We start from the raw sequence: 18975 nt of genomic DNA, 5'->3' as shown, positions 1-18975 counted from the left end.
GGATAATTTCTTTTACTTATCCGTTAGTGTTTCCCTTTTCTCCATACAAAGAAAATGTTTTCGTTGGCCAGGAAATACACAGGGAGAACTGTGAGTATACTGTTTTTGATTGTTACTCACCTTCTTAAGCTGGTGTGTTACGCCGAATGGCAGTTATACCGGCTATATAGATACAGATTCTTCCATTCTGCTTCTAACACTGGGTTGTATTCCTCATATCAGTACATCATTCATGTTCAATTGATAATCGATATGTAGTATGTTTGCTTGTATCATGGATCATTAGATTTTTAAAAAAATCTGTAGTAAGGTACAATACCTGCTTGTAAGTGTGTTGCAGAAGAAAGAAAAGGAACAGAAATAATGCAAAACATACAGGTCATCCTGCAAGTAGGCCATGTAATACAGCTTTTGTTAATGCTGAATATGATTCTTTAGACCTTCTAAACTTGCTAATATTTTACATTTGTAAAACATTGTTTTTAATACTATTTCTGATAATTGAAAGCAAATTGTTTTCTACAAGACCCTGCTAGATATAAAATCATTTTGCTTTTTAAGAGGAAAAGAGTTGTCTTTTCTTTTCATAAACCTAGAGACTTTCTGAAGTGTGGTGAAGGAATACCTTGTGTGAACTCTGGTGTATTGTCATTAACATCAGTCACTGTTATGTTGACCACCGCTATGGTGGTATGGATGCCATCTGTTGCCAAAACCTGTAGAAAAAAAAGGAAGAAAAGGTAAGGAAGTTTTTTTTTTTTTGCGGTAATAATATTGTACCTCCTATATATATAGTAATAAAAGAAATTGTTTCTTATCATATATTGTCAGTAAAAAGTGCATTATATGAGACACACCTTATAAGTGCTAACTTTGCAAAAGATGAAAAAAAGTAATGTGATTGTGAAAGAGCTTACCAACCCATTTAAGGCCACACACTACTTTTAAGACTACATGGAACACTCAACTATGCCGGACTCTAAAATTTCCATGAAAGATAAAAGTAATGATCATTTCACCTGAAGTTCAAATCCCATGTTGTTGCTCGGTGGGTCATAGTCAATCTCCTTCATTACTGTGATCGCTCCGGATGATTGGTCGATACTGAAAACACCATTGTCATCTCCTGAGACAATGCTGAAACGAATCTCCTTATTGGCTGGGTCTGTGTCCTCGTCTGTTGCATTCACTGTTAACACCATGCTTCCCATTGTGATGTTTTCCACGATAATTGAGAAGTATTGGTCTGAACTAAAGACTGGTGGGTTGTCATTGATGTCCTGAAAAAAATATGAATACACCATTTGTTATCTGTCAGATCATGACTAGCAAAATGTGCTTTAAAAAGCATTATAACTTCTGTATCTGTATCTATATAGCCGGTATAACCGCCCTTTGGTGTAACAGACAATAACATCATGACACATGTAATAGCTGATCACTGTATCATAACATCACTTATGATATCTTAGGTGGAAGTAATTTGACATTTTTCAGCCCTACCAACAAAACAATTTGAAGTACTCAGTATAAGTGCAATATCTGAAATGTTCGCTTCAATCCCTTCTAAACAAAAGCATGGTGTTTTGAATTGATAATGTCAGTAACCTTTTTCCTTTCCATTCACTTGTCAAATACAGTTGCACGAAAGAACACTTGAACAGAATGACAAACAATTGCACAGTAGCTCCGAACTATAATTTGATAGCCACGTGACCCACCTGAACTGAAACAACAACAGTTGCTGTATCATTGTCCCCACTACCATCGTACAGCTCCGTGTTGTAAGCCATGACTCTTATGGTATAGTTGGCGGGTCCACCATCCCTGTCCAGTGGTGTCACCAGAGACAACTTCCCTGTAGTATGGTCAATGTTGAAGGCTGCTGTGTCCCCCTCCGTAATGATATAGTTGGTGTTGTTGTTGGGGTCTGAATCAGAATCTGTAGTCTGCAAAGAGAGAAGACAAAACATATTCATGCAAAAAGCTTAACAGCTTAAATTTGTTGACAGTAGCTTTTCCCATATTGCAATCTACATTATATACATGTATTGTACATATGTATGCATATTTGGAAATGAATCCTCATTGGAATATCCAGATTCAGATACAGATTAGTGTTGGAGTTACACACTAGATACATAAGTAAAATCTGCATTACAGTGATTTTTAACATTCAGCCAACATAAAAATGCAGTTAAACGTGCTATAATGTCTATTTGATTTGTAAAACATAACATATCTCCAGAGCATAATCATAGCAATCATAACACTTCTTACCTGTAGTGTTATGAGGTCAGACTCTGTCACATTTTCGTTGACCGTGACCATGTATGACTGCTGTGTGAAGATGGGCAGGTTATCATTGACATCCAGCAGAACAACGGTCACTGTTGCTGTGGAACTCAGAGAGGGTCGACCACGGTCACTGGCGACAACCACAAACTGGACCTGTGCAGACATTTCCCTGTCCAGTGGCTGAAGGATTGTGATCTGGCCAGTACTTTGGTCAACTGAGAAGTCAGAACTAGCCGGTTGTATGGAGTATTGAATGTCTCCATTGGAGCCAGTGTCATTGTCTGAAGCCTGAAAAACACAAGAGGAACTAAGTAACCATTTAGGAGAGCATTAGCTTCAGAAGTCAGTAAGATTTTGCGTTTTGTTGAATTATAAAACATTACAAAAAGTCAAATGTTATTGCTTATCATAACTCTTTATATCAGTCTAGAAGGAACGTACAGTTATTGGCATAGGAATAATTATGTAAATCAATAAAAAGTTTGAAGACTTAACGTTCTCCCTGCTGCCTAACTCTATAACCAATAGGGAATTGGTTCCTTCTAGACTCATATAAAGATGATGCCAAACAGCTACTTCAGGGCGCTAAAATGAAAAATTTCATCTTCTGAATATCAAACTGAATGTTTTCCACTCATTCAGTCTGTGCTGTTAGACCTAAATATAACATTCACTGTGCCAATGTGTTAAATCATTATTAAGTTTAATACTTACAGAGATAGATCCCACTGCATATGGAGTCGTCTCCTCCTCTGGGATAGTGTATGTGTAGTCTGTCTGATTAAACACTGGGAAATTGTCATTCACGTCTTGAATAGTCACAATCACCTGGGTGGTGGCCTCCTGCACAAAACACAAGAGAAGGTGTTTTCAGCACTAAGGACATGTCAAACATTGGGTTGATAATTGTTGAATCAGATTTGTATTCTAGATGTCATGATCTGTAAATAATCTGCTGCATTCTTTATTACATTGTACCATATGTTATTGTTTTTTCTTCTGACAAAAGTCTTACTACATTACATTTTGTTCACTTGATTAATTTTGTTCATATTGCAATCACAGAGATGTGCCATATATTGTTAACAGTGTATCAAGTCTTAAGGCATCAAGACAGTGATTTGCTTAATTTACATTAAACCAGCAAAGAAAATTGTATTTTGTTGAAGTGAACTTACATATGTTCCATCAGACACTTTAACAGTGATGTTGTAGCTGTCAGTCATCTCACGGTCCAGCTCTGTGGATGTCACCACCTGCACCTCACCATCACTGGAGAAACAACAACATCACAAGTACCATAAAGTCACGGCAGGTATGATCACCTCACCAGCTATACATGGTAATACACTTTGAAACTTTCTCAACACATCCAGGACACACTATTTTGCAAGAGGAGTTAAAGAAGCAGTTTACATTTGAGCTCACTGTCCAACACTGAACAGAGAGGGGGACACACCCTGTTGCAGTCACGTGTCCACAACGTCGCGTCCCGACTGTAGACTGGCCCATTCCAGCTAAAAATTTGGGTAAGTCCCAATCATTTCAGTGTTGGTTATCTTAAGTTTAGCCTTTCCATAAAGCTTGCAACTTGGTCACTGACAGTGCTTAATTTGAAGCAGTACATGTGAACAAGATATTTTAGATATTCAAATAATGAAAATACTGAAAGCTGTACCTTGCATCAGTGAGGTTGAATCGTCCAAAGCTCCCATCTTCTATCAGGAATGTGAGTTGCGCATCTCTGTCACCATCAGTGGCCTGGAACAGAATATGATGATAATAAATTATGATATTCTTGGATATTTATGTTGAAAACATTTTTTTCAAGAATCTGTGTTGCGGCATTAAGTCTCTATAGCTACTCAGAAAGGCTTTGAGTATTTGTATCAATTTGGTCGGGTCTCCCTCAATAGAAGTTGTTTTCAGCACCAAGGACATGTCAAGTTGATATGTCAGGAACCCATGGTAAACAATGCTTCTAAACTCAATCATGACGTAACTATCAAAATAATAACAAGAAACTTTCCTTACAAACTTTAGCCCTTTGACCATCTAAAAGTTGTTTTTTTTACTCTTGCCAAGAAGGTTGTGTTTTTTGGGTGCGTGTGTGTCTGTGTGCTTGTGAATAGCATAACTCAAGAATGCCTGGATGGATTGTCTTCATATTTCGTGTGAGTAGATTTTGGGCACCCTAACAACTTTCTCAGATACTGCACTGGAGCTTCTGGATTTGATATCTCGTGTTATGGACATGCTATGGTCATGTTTTTCAAGTGGTAGATAAAGCTCTTTGGAGGGAGATTAAATTGTATAGGTTTGGACCCTCTAGTTGTCCTTACCTTCAGGGTAGCCACCACCGTGCCAGTTACGGCTGCTTCAGACACATGTGTTGTGTACTGCTCCTGACCAAACTGGGGTTCATTGTCATTCACATTGGTCACATTGATGTTCAATATAGCTGTGGTCACCCTGAAAAATACAATCAGCAAAAGATTGCGCAATTAGAAGTAAGATAAGTTTAAGCCAAATGTTATTTTCAATTTAAGAGGAGTTGTGCAATCATTTAGTTAACCCTAACCTAAATATCCATTACTAACGTTAGTGCTAATAAGAAATAAGCATAGCTATAGTCATAATGTACATGCTATATGTGTATAATACACAAATTCATGTATATTGTCTAAAACCTTGATGTATAAGGAGATTTCACTCCAAATTTGTTACCTCCTTACATTCTTTCTCACTACTGTTTTCCCACTCCAACTCTAGGTAGTACAGTATTTGTTCTGACAGTTCATTCTAGTGACACTGATGAAGAGTGATGGATGTCACCCGAAACGTCTGGAAGTGATGTCCTAATTTTATTATAGAGATTATATTGTTTTTCTGGATGTCTAGCCTTCATAAAATCGTCTGACATTCTGTTCTAGATTTGAGACACCAAAATCTACAAGTTCACCTTGAAGCAGCCCCTTGGTCGGCAGCCATGACCACCACGACGTAAGACTCCACAGTGTCGGCATCCAGACTCCCCGACACTGTGATGTTTCCATCTGCACTGATGGAGAACTTGTCCTTCCCGTCGCTGGAGGCAAATATGATGCTGTAGCTGATCTCACCATTGGTACCGGAGTCTGGATCTGTTGCAGTCACCTGTGGACATGGAGGACAGGGTGGGGCATTGTTACCTCCATGAAAAATTGAGGAATAGTTTTTCGGCGTGTCCGGCAGAATATCTTTACCTTTATCACACTTAAGTAGCTGTTTGGCACTACATTCTCTGCACAGAGTTAGGCAGCAGAGAGAAGGTTCAAAACCTCTGGTTTAACTTGCAATGATATTTGGTATGTTGGTAGGTATTGTGAACTCAACTATCAGGGTTGATGTTGGGTCTCCTGGTGGCCGACCTTAGTACTGCAGCAGGACTTCTGTTTTAAAAAAAATCTTTTGGTCCTGGACATCCTTTGGTCTTGTTTAATTATTATACAGAATGCTACAAATACACAATGTAGCTCATAATGTGCACAATAAAGTCATGGCAATTAGAGAAAAAAGTACAACTGTAGGCACATTTTGTAACCTACTACTTTTCTCGCTTTATTCTCAAGAAGGCAACATTTTGCAAGAAATGGTGAAATCATTCAGACATAGATTCTAAGAACAGTGATGTATGCCAAATATGGTCAGTCTATTTTGAGTCGGATGTTGATGAAATGTTAAAGAAATATTCATTTTCAGTTTTTGTATCGTTAAAGAGACTTAAAAAGTTGTAACCTGTTACCTGTGTCACAGCAACTCCATTTGCTGCATCCTCTGACACTGTAGCATCGTATGTGTCGGCGGTGAATGTGGGGCTATTGTCATTCTCATCCAACAGTGTGATGCTAACAGTAGACGAGGGGCTGCGATACTTCTCTGTAGTGTTTGTTTCAACTGCATAGACCTGAAAATAGGGATTTCATGATAATCTAAGAACATTACTAATCAAAAGTTTTTCTTCTGGTTAAGATTCTTTATCCATTCACTCTTTTCCCGATGGAGTAGGGGTTGAGGGTAGTTTTACTTTTAATAATACTATTTAGGCACACAGATAAGTTCTTATCACATTTTTAGCTTTTGCATCAGATTTTGCCATACCTTTTGAACCAAATGGTCACTTTACTTGACATCGTGTAAATACTGCTGGTAACAATAAGATTGTCAGGCTTGAAAAGAAAATTATGTAACTTTAAAACTATGTATCAGTTAGCTTAAAAACACATATTGCTTCATAACTTTGTCAATAAACAAATTCATGTTCTGTTTCACATAGTATCAGTTGCAACCTAATCAATGAATTTCTTAATATCTTAGTGATTGTAACGCAGATATCATCATAATCAATGTGCAATATCTATGTTCTGTTTACCTGTAGTGTGAAGTTGTTGTTTGTCTCCCTGTCCAGTATACTGCTGTTACTGACGGTGATGTAACCAGTGGAGCCGTCAATAGTGAAGACATCTGATGGTTCCAGCACATACGTGAACACTGCATTCTCTCCCTGAAAAGATGTTCACATCTTGTTATATTTGAGGTCATTTTCAAACATTACACCCATCACAAATGTCCTTAGCCATTTTTTTTTTTTTAATTTTCAACCTTCCAAACATTTTTTTATACTGATAACCATATCCGTAAAGGTATCTAGTTCCAAAGAAACAGGCCTATTTATTGAACGTTAGAAAAGATACAATTATCATCATGTTTTAGCCTTCACAGAAGGGAAACATGATATTGGTTTTGCTCCATTTTTCCTCTTCTTCTTCAGCTCGAAAGAAATAGCTTAAAGGTAAATGACCCGGACCAGACCCCTGTCACCATGGTAACTTGTAAAGTAGCAGACACCTTGTGGTGTTCAATTACATATTATGTAAGTGGCAGGACAGCAGCTGGAGGGGCTGGTCACCATATGATATGATTGTGTTTGAGTAAAAATAAACGGTCACAGTAGTTAATGTTAGGCTAGACCATGTGAAGGTAAAGATCCTGAACTATTTGCGTGAAAATGTTACCTTTCTAGATTTACATGCTCATTGTCTGTTTTTTATATTGATACAGATTCATCCTCAGTACATTTCTCATACCTCATCCTTGTCTGACGCTGTGACAGTGAGTACAGGAGTACCACTGGGAGCGTTCTCCACCACTGTTGCCTGGTACTGGCTAGCAGACATCTGTGGTCGGTTGTCGTTGGCGTCTTGTACAACGACGTAGACACGAGCCTCTGCTGATCTGACGTTGTTGTCTGACTGCACTGCCTGAGAGAGAAATCATTACTTGAGATTAGTGCAGTTTTTTGTATGACCTGTGAAGTGCTGTGTTTTTCAGAAGCATGCCAAAATATCATGAACTACATAACCTCTTGATAAAAGTACAATCCATATTATAGTCGATTCACAGTCAACTATATTTTCTTGAAAATTTAATACTGGTAATCTAATCTTGATCTCACTGCTTTTTGATGGATTTTGTATTCTCCAAAGCAAGCAAGACAGCACAATTATAATTTTTCTTGTCAATGATGACTGTTAAGTAATACCTTTATTTTATCCAAATCTGAAGAACAAGATTTTCAATACATTTAATCAAATGTAAGGGAATTACATTTATTTGTTTTGCTGCTTTTTTACCAGTTTTATAATTTGTTATTTAGAGTTTGTGTGAGGAAGGCCATCTCAAGTAGTGTACCTTAATGGTGAGTGTAACATCGTGTACTGCCTCTCTGTCCAGTCCCCTGACCACAGACAGCTCTCCTGTTGAACCATCGATGCTGAAGTAGTCCATCAGGTCCGGTAGGTCCGTTGGTGTGGAGGAGGCTGCACAGCGGAATTAAATGATATAACGTTAAGGAAATTTGCTGATCGTACAGCAATGCCAGGAATTAAAATGATTAAGCAATATATTTTGCATAACTACTAGGGGATGATAGAAGCAAAGGTTGACATTCATTATTCATGTGGTCCAACCATTTGGTAGTAACACTTACTGGTACTTCATGATCTCTGAACAAAAACTGGTACTTCCTGAACAGTGAACAAAAACTACAAATTGTTAGATATCACACACCTTTTTGTATAGAGTAGTCCAGTGTCTGGTTTATTCCAAAGTCTTGGTCATAGGCAAGGATTGTAGCAGGGGATGTGTTCAGGCTCTCTGTTGCATTCTGGATTTAAACAATGCATAATAGTTGTTACTTTTTATTCTAAGTGTTAAAAGCAGAAAGATCATTCAATACCATCAAGAAAATATATTAAGACTCAGATGTTTTTGAATAATTGCTACATGTAATTCATTCCTTACAGACATAGCCTGAGTGTGGAAATATTACTGCTGAGTCAAATTTGAGAAGTCAATACCGGCAATGAAGTATGGGAAGTAACCGTGAGCTACACAATAAACAATCCTTATATAAAATCAACAAAAATAGGAATCAGACTTAAAACTTTGAAAGAGGATACCAGCTCACCTCTCTGACAGTAGCTTCATAGATGTCATGTTGAAAGACTGGGTCCAGATCATCCTCATCGGTTACATCTATGGTCAGTGTTGTGTTGGAACTTCTAGATGGGTTTCCTTGGTCCTGAAAAAGAAAGCAATGAAATACATTATATGAAATGTACAAAAAAGATAGGGTTAGTTTTAAGTAATGATTATTCAGCCATTTTCAAACAACAACAAAGTAACATTAATGAAGCAAGGTACCCCTAAAAGCTAAAAGATAACACCTTAAATGGTCATGAAAAGTTTTTTTCTTATTCAGTCAATGCATGGCTGACTCATTCTAAGACTTTAGGAATGCCTCAGCAGCTGGTTAGATAGAAACTGTCCCTGTAAACTTACCCGAACTTGCACAAGAAGCTCAAACTGTCGTGGGCCAATGTCATAATTCAGTGACTTTGCTAAGGTCACAGGTCCAGTGGTTCCAACAGCAAAGTAGGAAGACTGACAAGGAATAAAATAAAGGACAATGTCATCCTCTGTCATATTCATTCATATCTATTTTGCTTTCAAATCTGTAAATGCGAAGTTGAATACGAATGGAATTTGAATGCTAAGTTGTTTTCCTTTGAGATGTTTTTAAGTACTTACATTACTGAGAAGAGAAAATATTCTCGCGCTGTTTGCTCCACTATCGATATCTGTAGCTGACAAGGTGAAGACTGTTGATCCAACTTGAGTGTACTATGGAGGAAAATTCTGATTAGTAATGTTTTACATATGCAAAACTTTGCCTTGCAAAGTTACATGTATGAATATCTCTTCCTGCTGAGTTTGAGATAGATGATTAAAACTGCAAATAACGTTACACACATTGTCAATTTGAATTGAGTTAAAAATAATGTTCATGTTGTATTTTTCACATGCTTCAACCAATCAGGTGACGTCTGCATATAATTATACCAATGGACATCATGGCAGATGTATGCTTCCTAGATAAAAACAAATGCAGCTAAATGGTAGGATTTAATTACGCTGCAGACAATATTGACAAATGTTCACAATATCATTGATATCACTGATGCTGAACCTTTCGTACATACCTCACTGACAGAAGTTGTATAGGGAGTATCTTGGAACTCTGGGTTGTTATCATTGGCATCTCCTATCGTGACGACGATGTTTGTTTCCCTCTGTAAGTAATTGTCAGCTATTTTATTCAACATTAGTCAGAAAAATATAAAAACAGCTTAAACGATATCATGACGATATCATAAAAGGTGACATTAACCTAACATTCACATGAGGTCTGCTGTTAGCAGAGCGTACACATCTATCTGCTCAACCAATTTCTTATAGCTATAGCCAGCTTTCATTGCTTTGATTTACAATCTACAAAAGGAGCCCATATCTTGAGACTGTTGCAATTAAGAGCAATGTATCCTAAATATTTTGCTCCTAGGTTTCTAAACTTCTAGTCATATGTTAAATGTTTTACGGTCTTAAGCTTTACTGCTTTAGATAATGTCAAGGGGTCCTAATCAGTTTTTTGTAAATTGAAATGAACTTCAGAAAGTGAAAGAAAACACTTACCGCCGCACTGATTTGATCAGATGAACAGGATACTGTCAATTCAATCTTGGTAAGAACTGGAGGCTAAAAGTGAAAAAAGGGGGTTAAAATTACATAACATTGTGTACCTTAGGCACTTGATTTGATAATGGAAAAATGGAATTTCACACTTAGTAGACTTCTATTATTTTATCAGTGAGGTATAAGCTAGACTATTGCATATATCATACTCTGAATCATTCAAAGAATCATTCCATATGTCACATACGTATCATGAAGAAAATAACGCATTATACGAGCACTGTTACTGATAGTGATAGTCTCCTAAAACTTAATGTATGCTAGGAACAAAGATGTTTGCATCACGAACCAAAATGTTCTGAGGTCTGAAAAACAAGAAATTCATTTTGTCCACTCACCCCATCTCTATCAATGTCCCTTAGCAACATCAGTGCAACAAAGTCAGCATTATTCTGTAAGTCTAAGCTGAAGTATCCTCCTGGTGTCTGTGATGTTATAGTGATGCTAGAGATATTCACCCCATAAGTCCCGAAGAAATTCAGGTTTGTAACTGCTTCACCTAAAAGTTGGTAAAAGTTATTATCACATTCAAGTATGAAACAAATATTAACTTTTCTATTGCCATTGTGGATCTCAACATTTTGATCACCTTATTGCTAAAAAATTGTGTACAAAACATATGGCAAATTCTGATGTTATTGACTTTTTTCAGAAGCTAAAAGAAAATGTTTTGAAGTATGGAGTATTTCTAACACCTAGGCACTTTCTTATGTACTTTATATCACAATGTAAGCATTATCACATGCTAATAAGTAGTTCAAATTATTTGATCCAAGGAGGGAAAAATATCAGGAAACAGAACATGCACTCCAAGGGCAGGCCTGTGCCAAGCCAACATAGCAGTCAGCAACATACCAGGCCCTGTGTTATTGCATTGCTTTAAATTGTTTATTGAAATTTTCAAACAGCTGGGTAGCACTATTCTACTGATCTGATAGATTGTTTTTTTAAGGATACCCAGTCTATAACATATAATGCCATATTCATACCTGTTGTAAACATGTTTTCCTCAACTTCAAAAATGAGACGACCTGAGGTTGAGTTTGCCCAGCACAGTTCCGCAGACTCTGTGGTAACATGTCATGTACAATATAATGTAACCAATTTAAAGTACCCTATTTGACATTAGTAATGGTATACCTGTTTTGTGTTGCAGCCATATAGTGCATTTCTTGTGAATATTATCTAATGCTATTACTTTGTAAGAGATACACACAAAAGGGAAAACTCAAAGCACAGCACCATGACTGTATATGAATGATTATCAATAATCTTTTTGTAAAGCGTACGTACTACATTACATATATTTGCAATATCAATGTTTTGATTTTGCATAATTATTCTTTATGGTTTGAAGTTTGGTCAAAAGCTTGTTTAAAAGGTATCGAATACATGTACATGTATAGGGGTTGAATGAAAGCCCTAACCCCTATACCCATATGCCATCCCTAACTTACAACTTTGATGTGTTTTCCATGGAGCCAGCATAATGAGGTAGGGATGCCTTTCTTCTCTTGAAATAGGAGTGAGTGTAAATGCCACAGAATGTTAGCTACTGTGCCCCGGGCACCATTTTTAATCCATCAACTGAGCTTAAAGTACTTTTCTATAGGGTCCAAAGTCCTTATGCATTATGATTCACAACAACATGCTTTCTACATGAAAAAGTATTGATTACGGAAATGCATAGTTTGACCAGAAACAGGGTAATTCCTCATTCACCAAACTTCCTTCAGTCTGTAATATAAACATAGCTTTTAGGAACTGTCATTATCATCAGCTCCTGAACTGTATACATGTAGTTATTAGTTCTCTCAAAATAAGTTGAGGTTGAAAAGTTCCTCAAAACACTAAGCTACAGTCAACAAGTTAAAGTCAATACTGCAAGAATGCAGTGTGGTGATTGTTTTAGGTGTACGAGCTTGTTTAGGCTTATGGGTTTAACATTAACTGAAGCAGAGTTCCTCCAAAGTTGCTTTTGTCGTAACGCAAATCAATATGTGGAGGAAGTATGGACCAGCGCTTTTCATTTGTAAGTTTATAAAATGCTAGAATTGAATATTAGATTGAATGGATTGAATTATTGGCCATGTAATGTTAGCTCTAAATTCATCATATTTCTAAGCTATAAATTTTTGACCTTGATATATAAATCTATACATGTGTTTCTACGAAGATGAAGGTTAGACATCTAGATTACAAGACACGCCAAAATCATTTCAGGTTACTTGATTAACTCTTTTTTGGCGTATATACATATGTTTCTGTTTTAGATCTATTCTTTTGTTTAAAATACAATTTCATTGATTGTTTTTCCAGACGATTCCTATCTATTTGCCGTCTCAATCGGTTTGTCATTAATAGTGTATTGGAGAGCGTGGACAGAATAGATAATTATCGATCCCTCGGGGCTCCATTCAAACTCACTCAAGCGGCTAACACTCCTCCAAATCACAGCATGTGTCAAGTGGTGCTACTGACTCATTATAGCGGCTCGCGAAAGGTCCCTGTGCCCAATGTGCATGCTTAATAGGGTTAGATCGTGACTTTGTCGTAGGGTTAATCGTCAGTGCCGGTATACCGGGGTATACCGCTACAATGATTTATCATATATCACGAATAAAGCTAAAGCCTATGTGGACACTTATGAATAAAAAGCATTTGATTCCTACTTTTCTGTGATATCAATAAATAGTGTCATCTTTTTGTTGATAGCATGGCCTTACATCCATATACATATTATATGCATGTATCGGGGATAATGTAAACAAGAAGAAGAAGATAATACAGGGAGTTTTTGATGATTAAGGATGGGAAAACTTCCTACCTTGTGCTGAGACTTCGTACGTCCCTAGAAGTACCGCCGTTGTTATAACAAACATCCAGCTGGACACTCCACTTTCCCTGGACATCGCCATGTTTCTAAACCTGTCTCACAAGAGCAGGTACCGTCTCAAATTCCTCCGGGCCAATTTTCCCGGATTTACCGCACTTTAGTCACACTCTTGGGCGGCTTGAATGTCTCCACCTGGCCGGGTGAAATTTCAGGCTCGTTCCGCGCGACCCGCGCACAGAAAGCCCGCCGTGAAATCCTCACAATGACACGGCTGGACGGGTAATGTAGGACCACCCTTGGACAATCCACGGGTACCGACGGCACGAGTTTTTAATACTTGTTGTTGTTGTTGTAAGGTCCTTCAAGGTACTGTTGCACCTGCGTCAAGTTCGCTACACCAGTCACCTGTCGCTCTTGATGTTCAGTCAACTTTGAACCTTGTCACTTCCGTAATTTTCTGCAATGATGACAAGTAAAGGGTTACACAAAGGCACATAGTACGAGGGGTGTTCTGAGCTGCATCAAGAAAAAAGGTGCACAGCTCAAATATTCTGGGGCGTAGTTACATAGTATAAAGCCTAGTATGAAATCATTATAAGCATCACTTTGCAGGCGACACCTAGTAATGTTTATGTGACAGAGAAGGAAACAAACAGGAACAATTGACCTGCGACCTGATGTGTGCGGGTTGCTTACTCTACTGAAAGTCAGATGCACACTTCTATAAAGTTGAAATACGAAGGGAAACCTCGTCAAACTTTTTGACACTGTCTGCGAAGATTTCCAGTTAACCTTTGTTTCTCTCTCCACTGACCTACTGATTGTTAAAAGGACGATGACTGGAATTCGAAAGACTTTATACAATATGATTATGCTCCGTAATTTGAGTTGTGCACCTTGGCTTTTCGTGAGGCCCAGAACTTATTGATCATCCCTCGTACACCTAGCATAGATGCCAGGCCCCCAATCTCTAAAATGTCTATCCCCACACGATAGATATTTTAGAGATAGGGGGTCTGGCATCCAGGCTACGCACACCACACGGGAGAAATCTGTCATTTGTACGAATCCTGTCACAGCGGTCATTCAATTTATTCCCCTACCGTGTCGTACAATAAGGCGTTACACATGGCGACTCAGAAAAACCGCCCACAACTTTCCGGTTGGAAAGAGGTGAAAAGTATGTCTTCACGGTACTGCTGTTATCAAAAGGTTTAGGAGAAAAGACATTGTGTGCATTGAGAAATCCACACAGGTACCGGGACACTGAAGACTGTAAACAATTGGCGTTACATTCACCGAGAATGCAAGGCACAATATAATGGTACACATATTTTTGACAATGAAAATACCATTAGAATGCAGAGTATTGTCGCCAGTCTTTAGATTATTTTCATTCACATTCATACATTTTGAACGATTTGATAATGCATTCTTTTGAATTATTTCTAACTTCAACACAAAATTACGCTCATTTTAGGGCCCTTAGTGTGAGAAAGTCCAGCCGATCGTCCAATAATTAGACCATTCAAATATTGCCAAGACACTTCACTATCAATTAGTATTTGATAAATGTGTTTGTACACGTGGTGTACATTGTCAGCACACCAGTTGTTGCTGGGCTGGACGCTGAGGTTTGGAGAGCGAACTCATCAAAATGGCCATATTAGTTTAAGAATAGGTCTTCAAACATTGACAAGACCTCATCGTGTCACGTACGTTGATGATTAACCCGGAAAAAACGGCTACCCAACCCAGTTTGTCTAAGGCGGCATCTTGAAAGGCCACAAGTACATAGAACAAAATCGAACTGTTCTGTCTTCTGAGAGATTCGTGACAATTCGGGAACCTTAGCCTCAACCAGGCCTTCCTACGGGGTACGGATCGAAGAATTTGGCAAAAAAAGGGGAATAATTGGCCAGGAGAGTCAGTCTGCGGGAAGGCTAACATTTTCCTGCGGCCTATGGTGGCCAAACTCTCCAGGGAAATCATTCTCCCTATAGTTAGTCAGGTAGAGACTACCCCTAGCAGTTTGTTTTGTACAGAATTACACACTACTATTAGTAGTCTATCGCAATTATTCTTTCATGTTGTTCGTTTCCGCCATGAATACTTGCCACATGACTCAGAAATCCCAACCTCTCTATTATCTATAATAAACGTTTATAGCTCTGTATGATTCATTGATAGAGGACAAAGCGGTTTGGAACAATAATCTCACCTGTGATTCCTTTTGTTATTTCTTTTTAAAAATGCTATTACATCCCATGGGACGGATATGGTCTACATATATCTGTGACTAGGGAGGCCAGCTGTCACTAAACCGATTGACCCTTATCGGATTCGCCTACCGCACCCACAACAACCTGCGTAACTGTCGTAAATAAGTACACCGCGTCAAAGAGCGTAGTTTGGTTGCTGGGAAGTGATATATGATAACACTAACGTGGGGAGGGGGGTCAGGTATTTTATACTCAAGGACACACCTGTCTACCGTGTGTGCCAACTGCAGAGGAAAGGATAACGGGACACGTAAACAGTCTTTGTACCGAGTCTAGCTTAATGCATAGAGATACTCCTAATCTTGTCAACATGTCCCAACGTCAGGCAGACCTCCCAGGTCACTCTATAAAGAACCCACCTTTCCTATTAGGAAAACAAAGCTGTAAAAACACGCGTATTCTCACAGCTTGCACTCGAAATGAAAAGAACTTAAGAGAATGTATTATCGCCGGAACCCCTCCCCCTCTTGAGATCTTTTACTAGAGATAAGACTGAAAATAGAAGTATACTACAAACATGTACCCAGGACTGGAAATGCTCTGTATGCATTACAAGGTTAAGCATTATAAGTAAGTCTCTCCTGTCAACACAGTCAGTGCAGTCATAAAAGAAGGCATTTGAACTGTATGACACAAACGCCCAAGTCTTCAAACTTTACCCACCTGACTTCAAGCTAGCGCTACACCATCAAAATATCAGAAGTATGTTAGGGCCCTGTCGACACAGCTACCCACATATACGTAAGGGTCAATGCAGTCACAATGAAAGTATCTGAACTGTGTGACACAAGTCTTCAAACTTTACCCAGCTGACTTCAAGCTACACCATAAAAACATTATAAATATGTTATCCCTGTCGACACAGCCCTCACATATACGTTAGGGTCAGTGCAGTCACAAGAAAGGTATTTGAACTGTATGGCACAAACGCCCCAATATAATCTTCCACCTTTACCCACCTGAGTTCTATCTTCAGCATGAAAACATTATGAGTATGTTATCCCAGTCGACACAGTCCTTACATATACGTTATGTTCAGCGCAGTCACAAAAAAGGTATCTGAACTACATGACACAAACGCCCAATCGTCAAGCTTTACCCACCTGACTTCAATCTTCACCATTGAAAACATTATAAGTATGTTATCCCCGTCGACACAGCCCTCACATATGATATACGTTAGGGTCAGTGCAGTCAGAATGCAGGTAACTGAACTGTGAGGCAGAAACGCCCCAATCTTTCACCTTTACCCACTTGAGTTCTATGTTCACCATGAAAACACCTACGAAGTTCTATGACATGTTTTCAGCATACCTGTTGATCAAGGGCGGTACGTGCACTATGCCCTTGCGTGTTTACGTCCCAGCACTTTCGTACGGCAAAATCCCTATGTATATATAACATACCTTAGCTTTTCTATCATAATGGTTTTCTACGTCTTAGCTGTCACCAAGATGGACATGGTTTGTAAGATTGTGTCAGGGAAGAAAAAGGTACACGTTGCAGCTGGGACTTTGCGGTTTGGGCTGGCTTGCATGAAGGCGTGACCATGAATTTTGTCTCTGAAGCCATTGTTTGACTTGTAGTTATATAATTGACGAGCAACTCAAACTCTAAAGGAAGTCATAGAAACATGTACCTATCACTTGTGGCGGGACTAACACGAGACACACCCAGAGTTTACTCAGGTCAAATTCCAGGTCACTCGGCCCATCAGTGTCCTGTACCGGCACACCTGGCCCCATGACACATCGCACACCTGCCGTAGCCACCGCCTACCTAGATCCTACACCACACGTAACCCTTACCATTATACAACTTTAACTAGTACTATAAACACTCAGAGACTATTACCTATCTCAATATTCTACTAAATCTTCGCATGCCTTACGAAATCCAAATCTGCCGTTAGTCAAGGGGAGGGGGACGGCCACCGCCCTTAATAGATTGTAGACTAGTGACTTCCCACCAAACCGCGTGCTTAACAGTTATCATGCAACCCAACAGGTGCTTCGTATTAACTCTACACTATCCAAACCTACCTGTAGGCTATGAAGAAGGCATGATGTCCGCCTGGTGTACTGAAAACACCCCCTACAAGTGCGAGAACACGCCGGCAGAGTCTGTGTGTACGGTCCCTTTCCGTTCTGTTTCTGTAACGGGCCAGGTCACACGGGGGCGAGCGCGATTATCATGACAAAGGGCACGACAAGTGAGGGGGATCATGTATCACTAAACCCCACCCTGTTTGTTCATACAATACCGCACTTCCATATCTTACTCATTTCTGACATTCTAAGGATAGAGAAAACATGAAACAATATGGTAGATGCTCTAATACAATTCTGTACTTTTCTATAATAAAATTTTTGTAATTCTAAAGTTTTGAATTTTTTTTCATCGTGTAGGAAAAGTCATTTTGGTACAAAATATTTCTGTAGGTATTGTTGATTCGAGTTTGGTCAATAGTTGGTGCCTGACTATATAATAAATGGTTTGGCAGTAGATAGCAAAGAACCATATCTGGTCATAACGTGGCGGATATGCAATTATTTACATTTCATTAAACGTAAACAAGGCAGCTATTGTCTATCAAACGTTTTAAATATGTACCCTGTTACGTCATTAACATGACCATATGATTGGTTCTGAACGTTGATATTTGAATGCAATCCCCTTTAACGGTTGTCTACACTATAACGCGTTTAAAATGAATGTCCTTGTTGTATTACGATGTACACTTAGTCAAAGAGAGTGCACTAGTGCTGTACAAGGTAGATGAAATTACAGCCCCTTTCACCCGCTGTTATATATACAACCTTGAAATACCTGCGGGAATCGGAACAAAAGTGCGTGCCGTCCAGACCCGCATACTACCACGCGTACTGAACGTGTGATGTCACTTCTTTCTTTGTGCAGAAAATGCAGAACATTCTATAGTGGTTCAGCGGAATAGAACATGGTATTTGTAAAAAGCGTGAATAAATATCATGTGTGTATATGTTATAGGCACCCCAACACCGAATTTCAATCCATTTTTTTCACTCAGGCGTTTCATTGGACACTATCTATATTCACTTGTACGGTTCAGCCAATGAGTCTTTTGTGCTGTCCAAAAAAATGAATACTAATGGTGCACATAGTATTGGTTTCGCAACAGTGAATCATGAGAATATTTCACGAGAATTTGATTATTTCTTTAAATTTACCACATCTATGGAAACATTGACATAACAGGTGACATAACAAGTAGCATGTGTTCAAGATAACAACGCAGAGTCAGACTGTTAGGTTTTATCCACTCAAAACGGGAAGGACTCCTACTCTTTTCGTTAAGTTTGGTTTGTGTTTTTTTTTTTTTCAACTCGATCGAGTTGGGGCTCTCTTCAAACACGGGGCCTCCGGCTGAATGTCGTATCCAATGGA

At 38.7% G+C, this 18975-nt stretch overlaps 1 protein-coding gene across 4 annotated transcripts in view; it reads right to left on the bottom strand.

The window, feature by feature from the left end:
• The window catches only part of LOC136448319 (protocadherin Fat 4-like), a 47407-nt gene extending 29685 nt beyond the window's left edge, over positions 1 to 17722 (bottom strand). For 3 of the 4 annotated variants that reach the window (XM_066447713.1, XM_066447714.1, XM_066447715.1), the window contains exons 1-23: positions 17592 to 17721; positions 13259 to 13724; positions 11421 to 11498; positions 10770 to 10930; positions 10372 to 10434; positions 9882 to 9971; positions 9430 to 9522; positions 9181 to 9282; positions 8807 to 8920; positions 8407 to 8503; positions 8029 to 8156; positions 7425 to 7598; positions 6710 to 6841; positions 6083 to 6244; positions 5261 to 5454; positions 4641 to 4770; positions 3977 to 4059; positions 3477 to 3570; positions 3013 to 3141; positions 2281 to 2586; positions 1722 to 1949; positions 1020 to 1280; positions 626 to 716 (exon numbers count right to left, since the gene is read on the bottom strand). In XM_066447713.1, coding sequence (XP_066303810.1) covers positions 626 to 716; positions 1020 to 1280; positions 1722 to 1949; positions 2281 to 2586; positions 3013 to 3141; positions 3477 to 3570; positions 3977 to 4059; positions 4641 to 4770; positions 5261 to 5454; positions 6083 to 6244; positions 6710 to 6841; positions 7425 to 7598; positions 8029 to 8156; positions 8407 to 8503; positions 8807 to 8920; positions 9181 to 9282; positions 9430 to 9522; positions 9882 to 9971; positions 10372 to 10434; positions 10770 to 10930; positions 11421 to 11498; positions 13259 to 13349 — 3001 coding nt within the window. In that variant the 5' untranslated portion in view covers positions 13350 to 13724; positions 17592 to 17721. Of the gene's footprint in view, positions 1 to 625; positions 717 to 1019; positions 1281 to 1721; positions 1950 to 2280; positions 2587 to 3012; positions 3142 to 3476; positions 3571 to 3976; positions 4060 to 4640; positions 4771 to 5260; positions 5455 to 6082; positions 6245 to 6709; positions 6842 to 7424; positions 7599 to 8028; positions 8157 to 8406; positions 8504 to 8806; positions 8921 to 9180; positions 9283 to 9429; positions 9523 to 9881; positions 9972 to 10371; positions 10435 to 10769; positions 10931 to 11420; positions 11499 to 13258; positions 13725 to 17591 lie in introns of all 4 variants that reach the window. The other variant, XM_066447716.1, reaches the window with a different exon arrangement.
• Positions 17723 to 18975: the final 1253 nt, after the last annotated feature.

The sequence above is a fragment of the Branchiostoma lanceolatum genome, chromosome 14 (genome assembly GCF_035083965.1).
Source record: "Branchiostoma lanceolatum isolate klBraLanc5 chromosome 14, klBraLanc5.hap2, whole genome shotgun sequence".
Lineage (NCBI taxonomy): Eukaryota > Metazoa > Chordata > Leptocardii > Amphioxiformes > Branchiostomatidae > Branchiostoma > Branchiostoma lanceolatum.
Note: the sequence above shows the minus strand (reverse complement) of the source record. Positions and strands in the feature narration are given on the sequence as shown.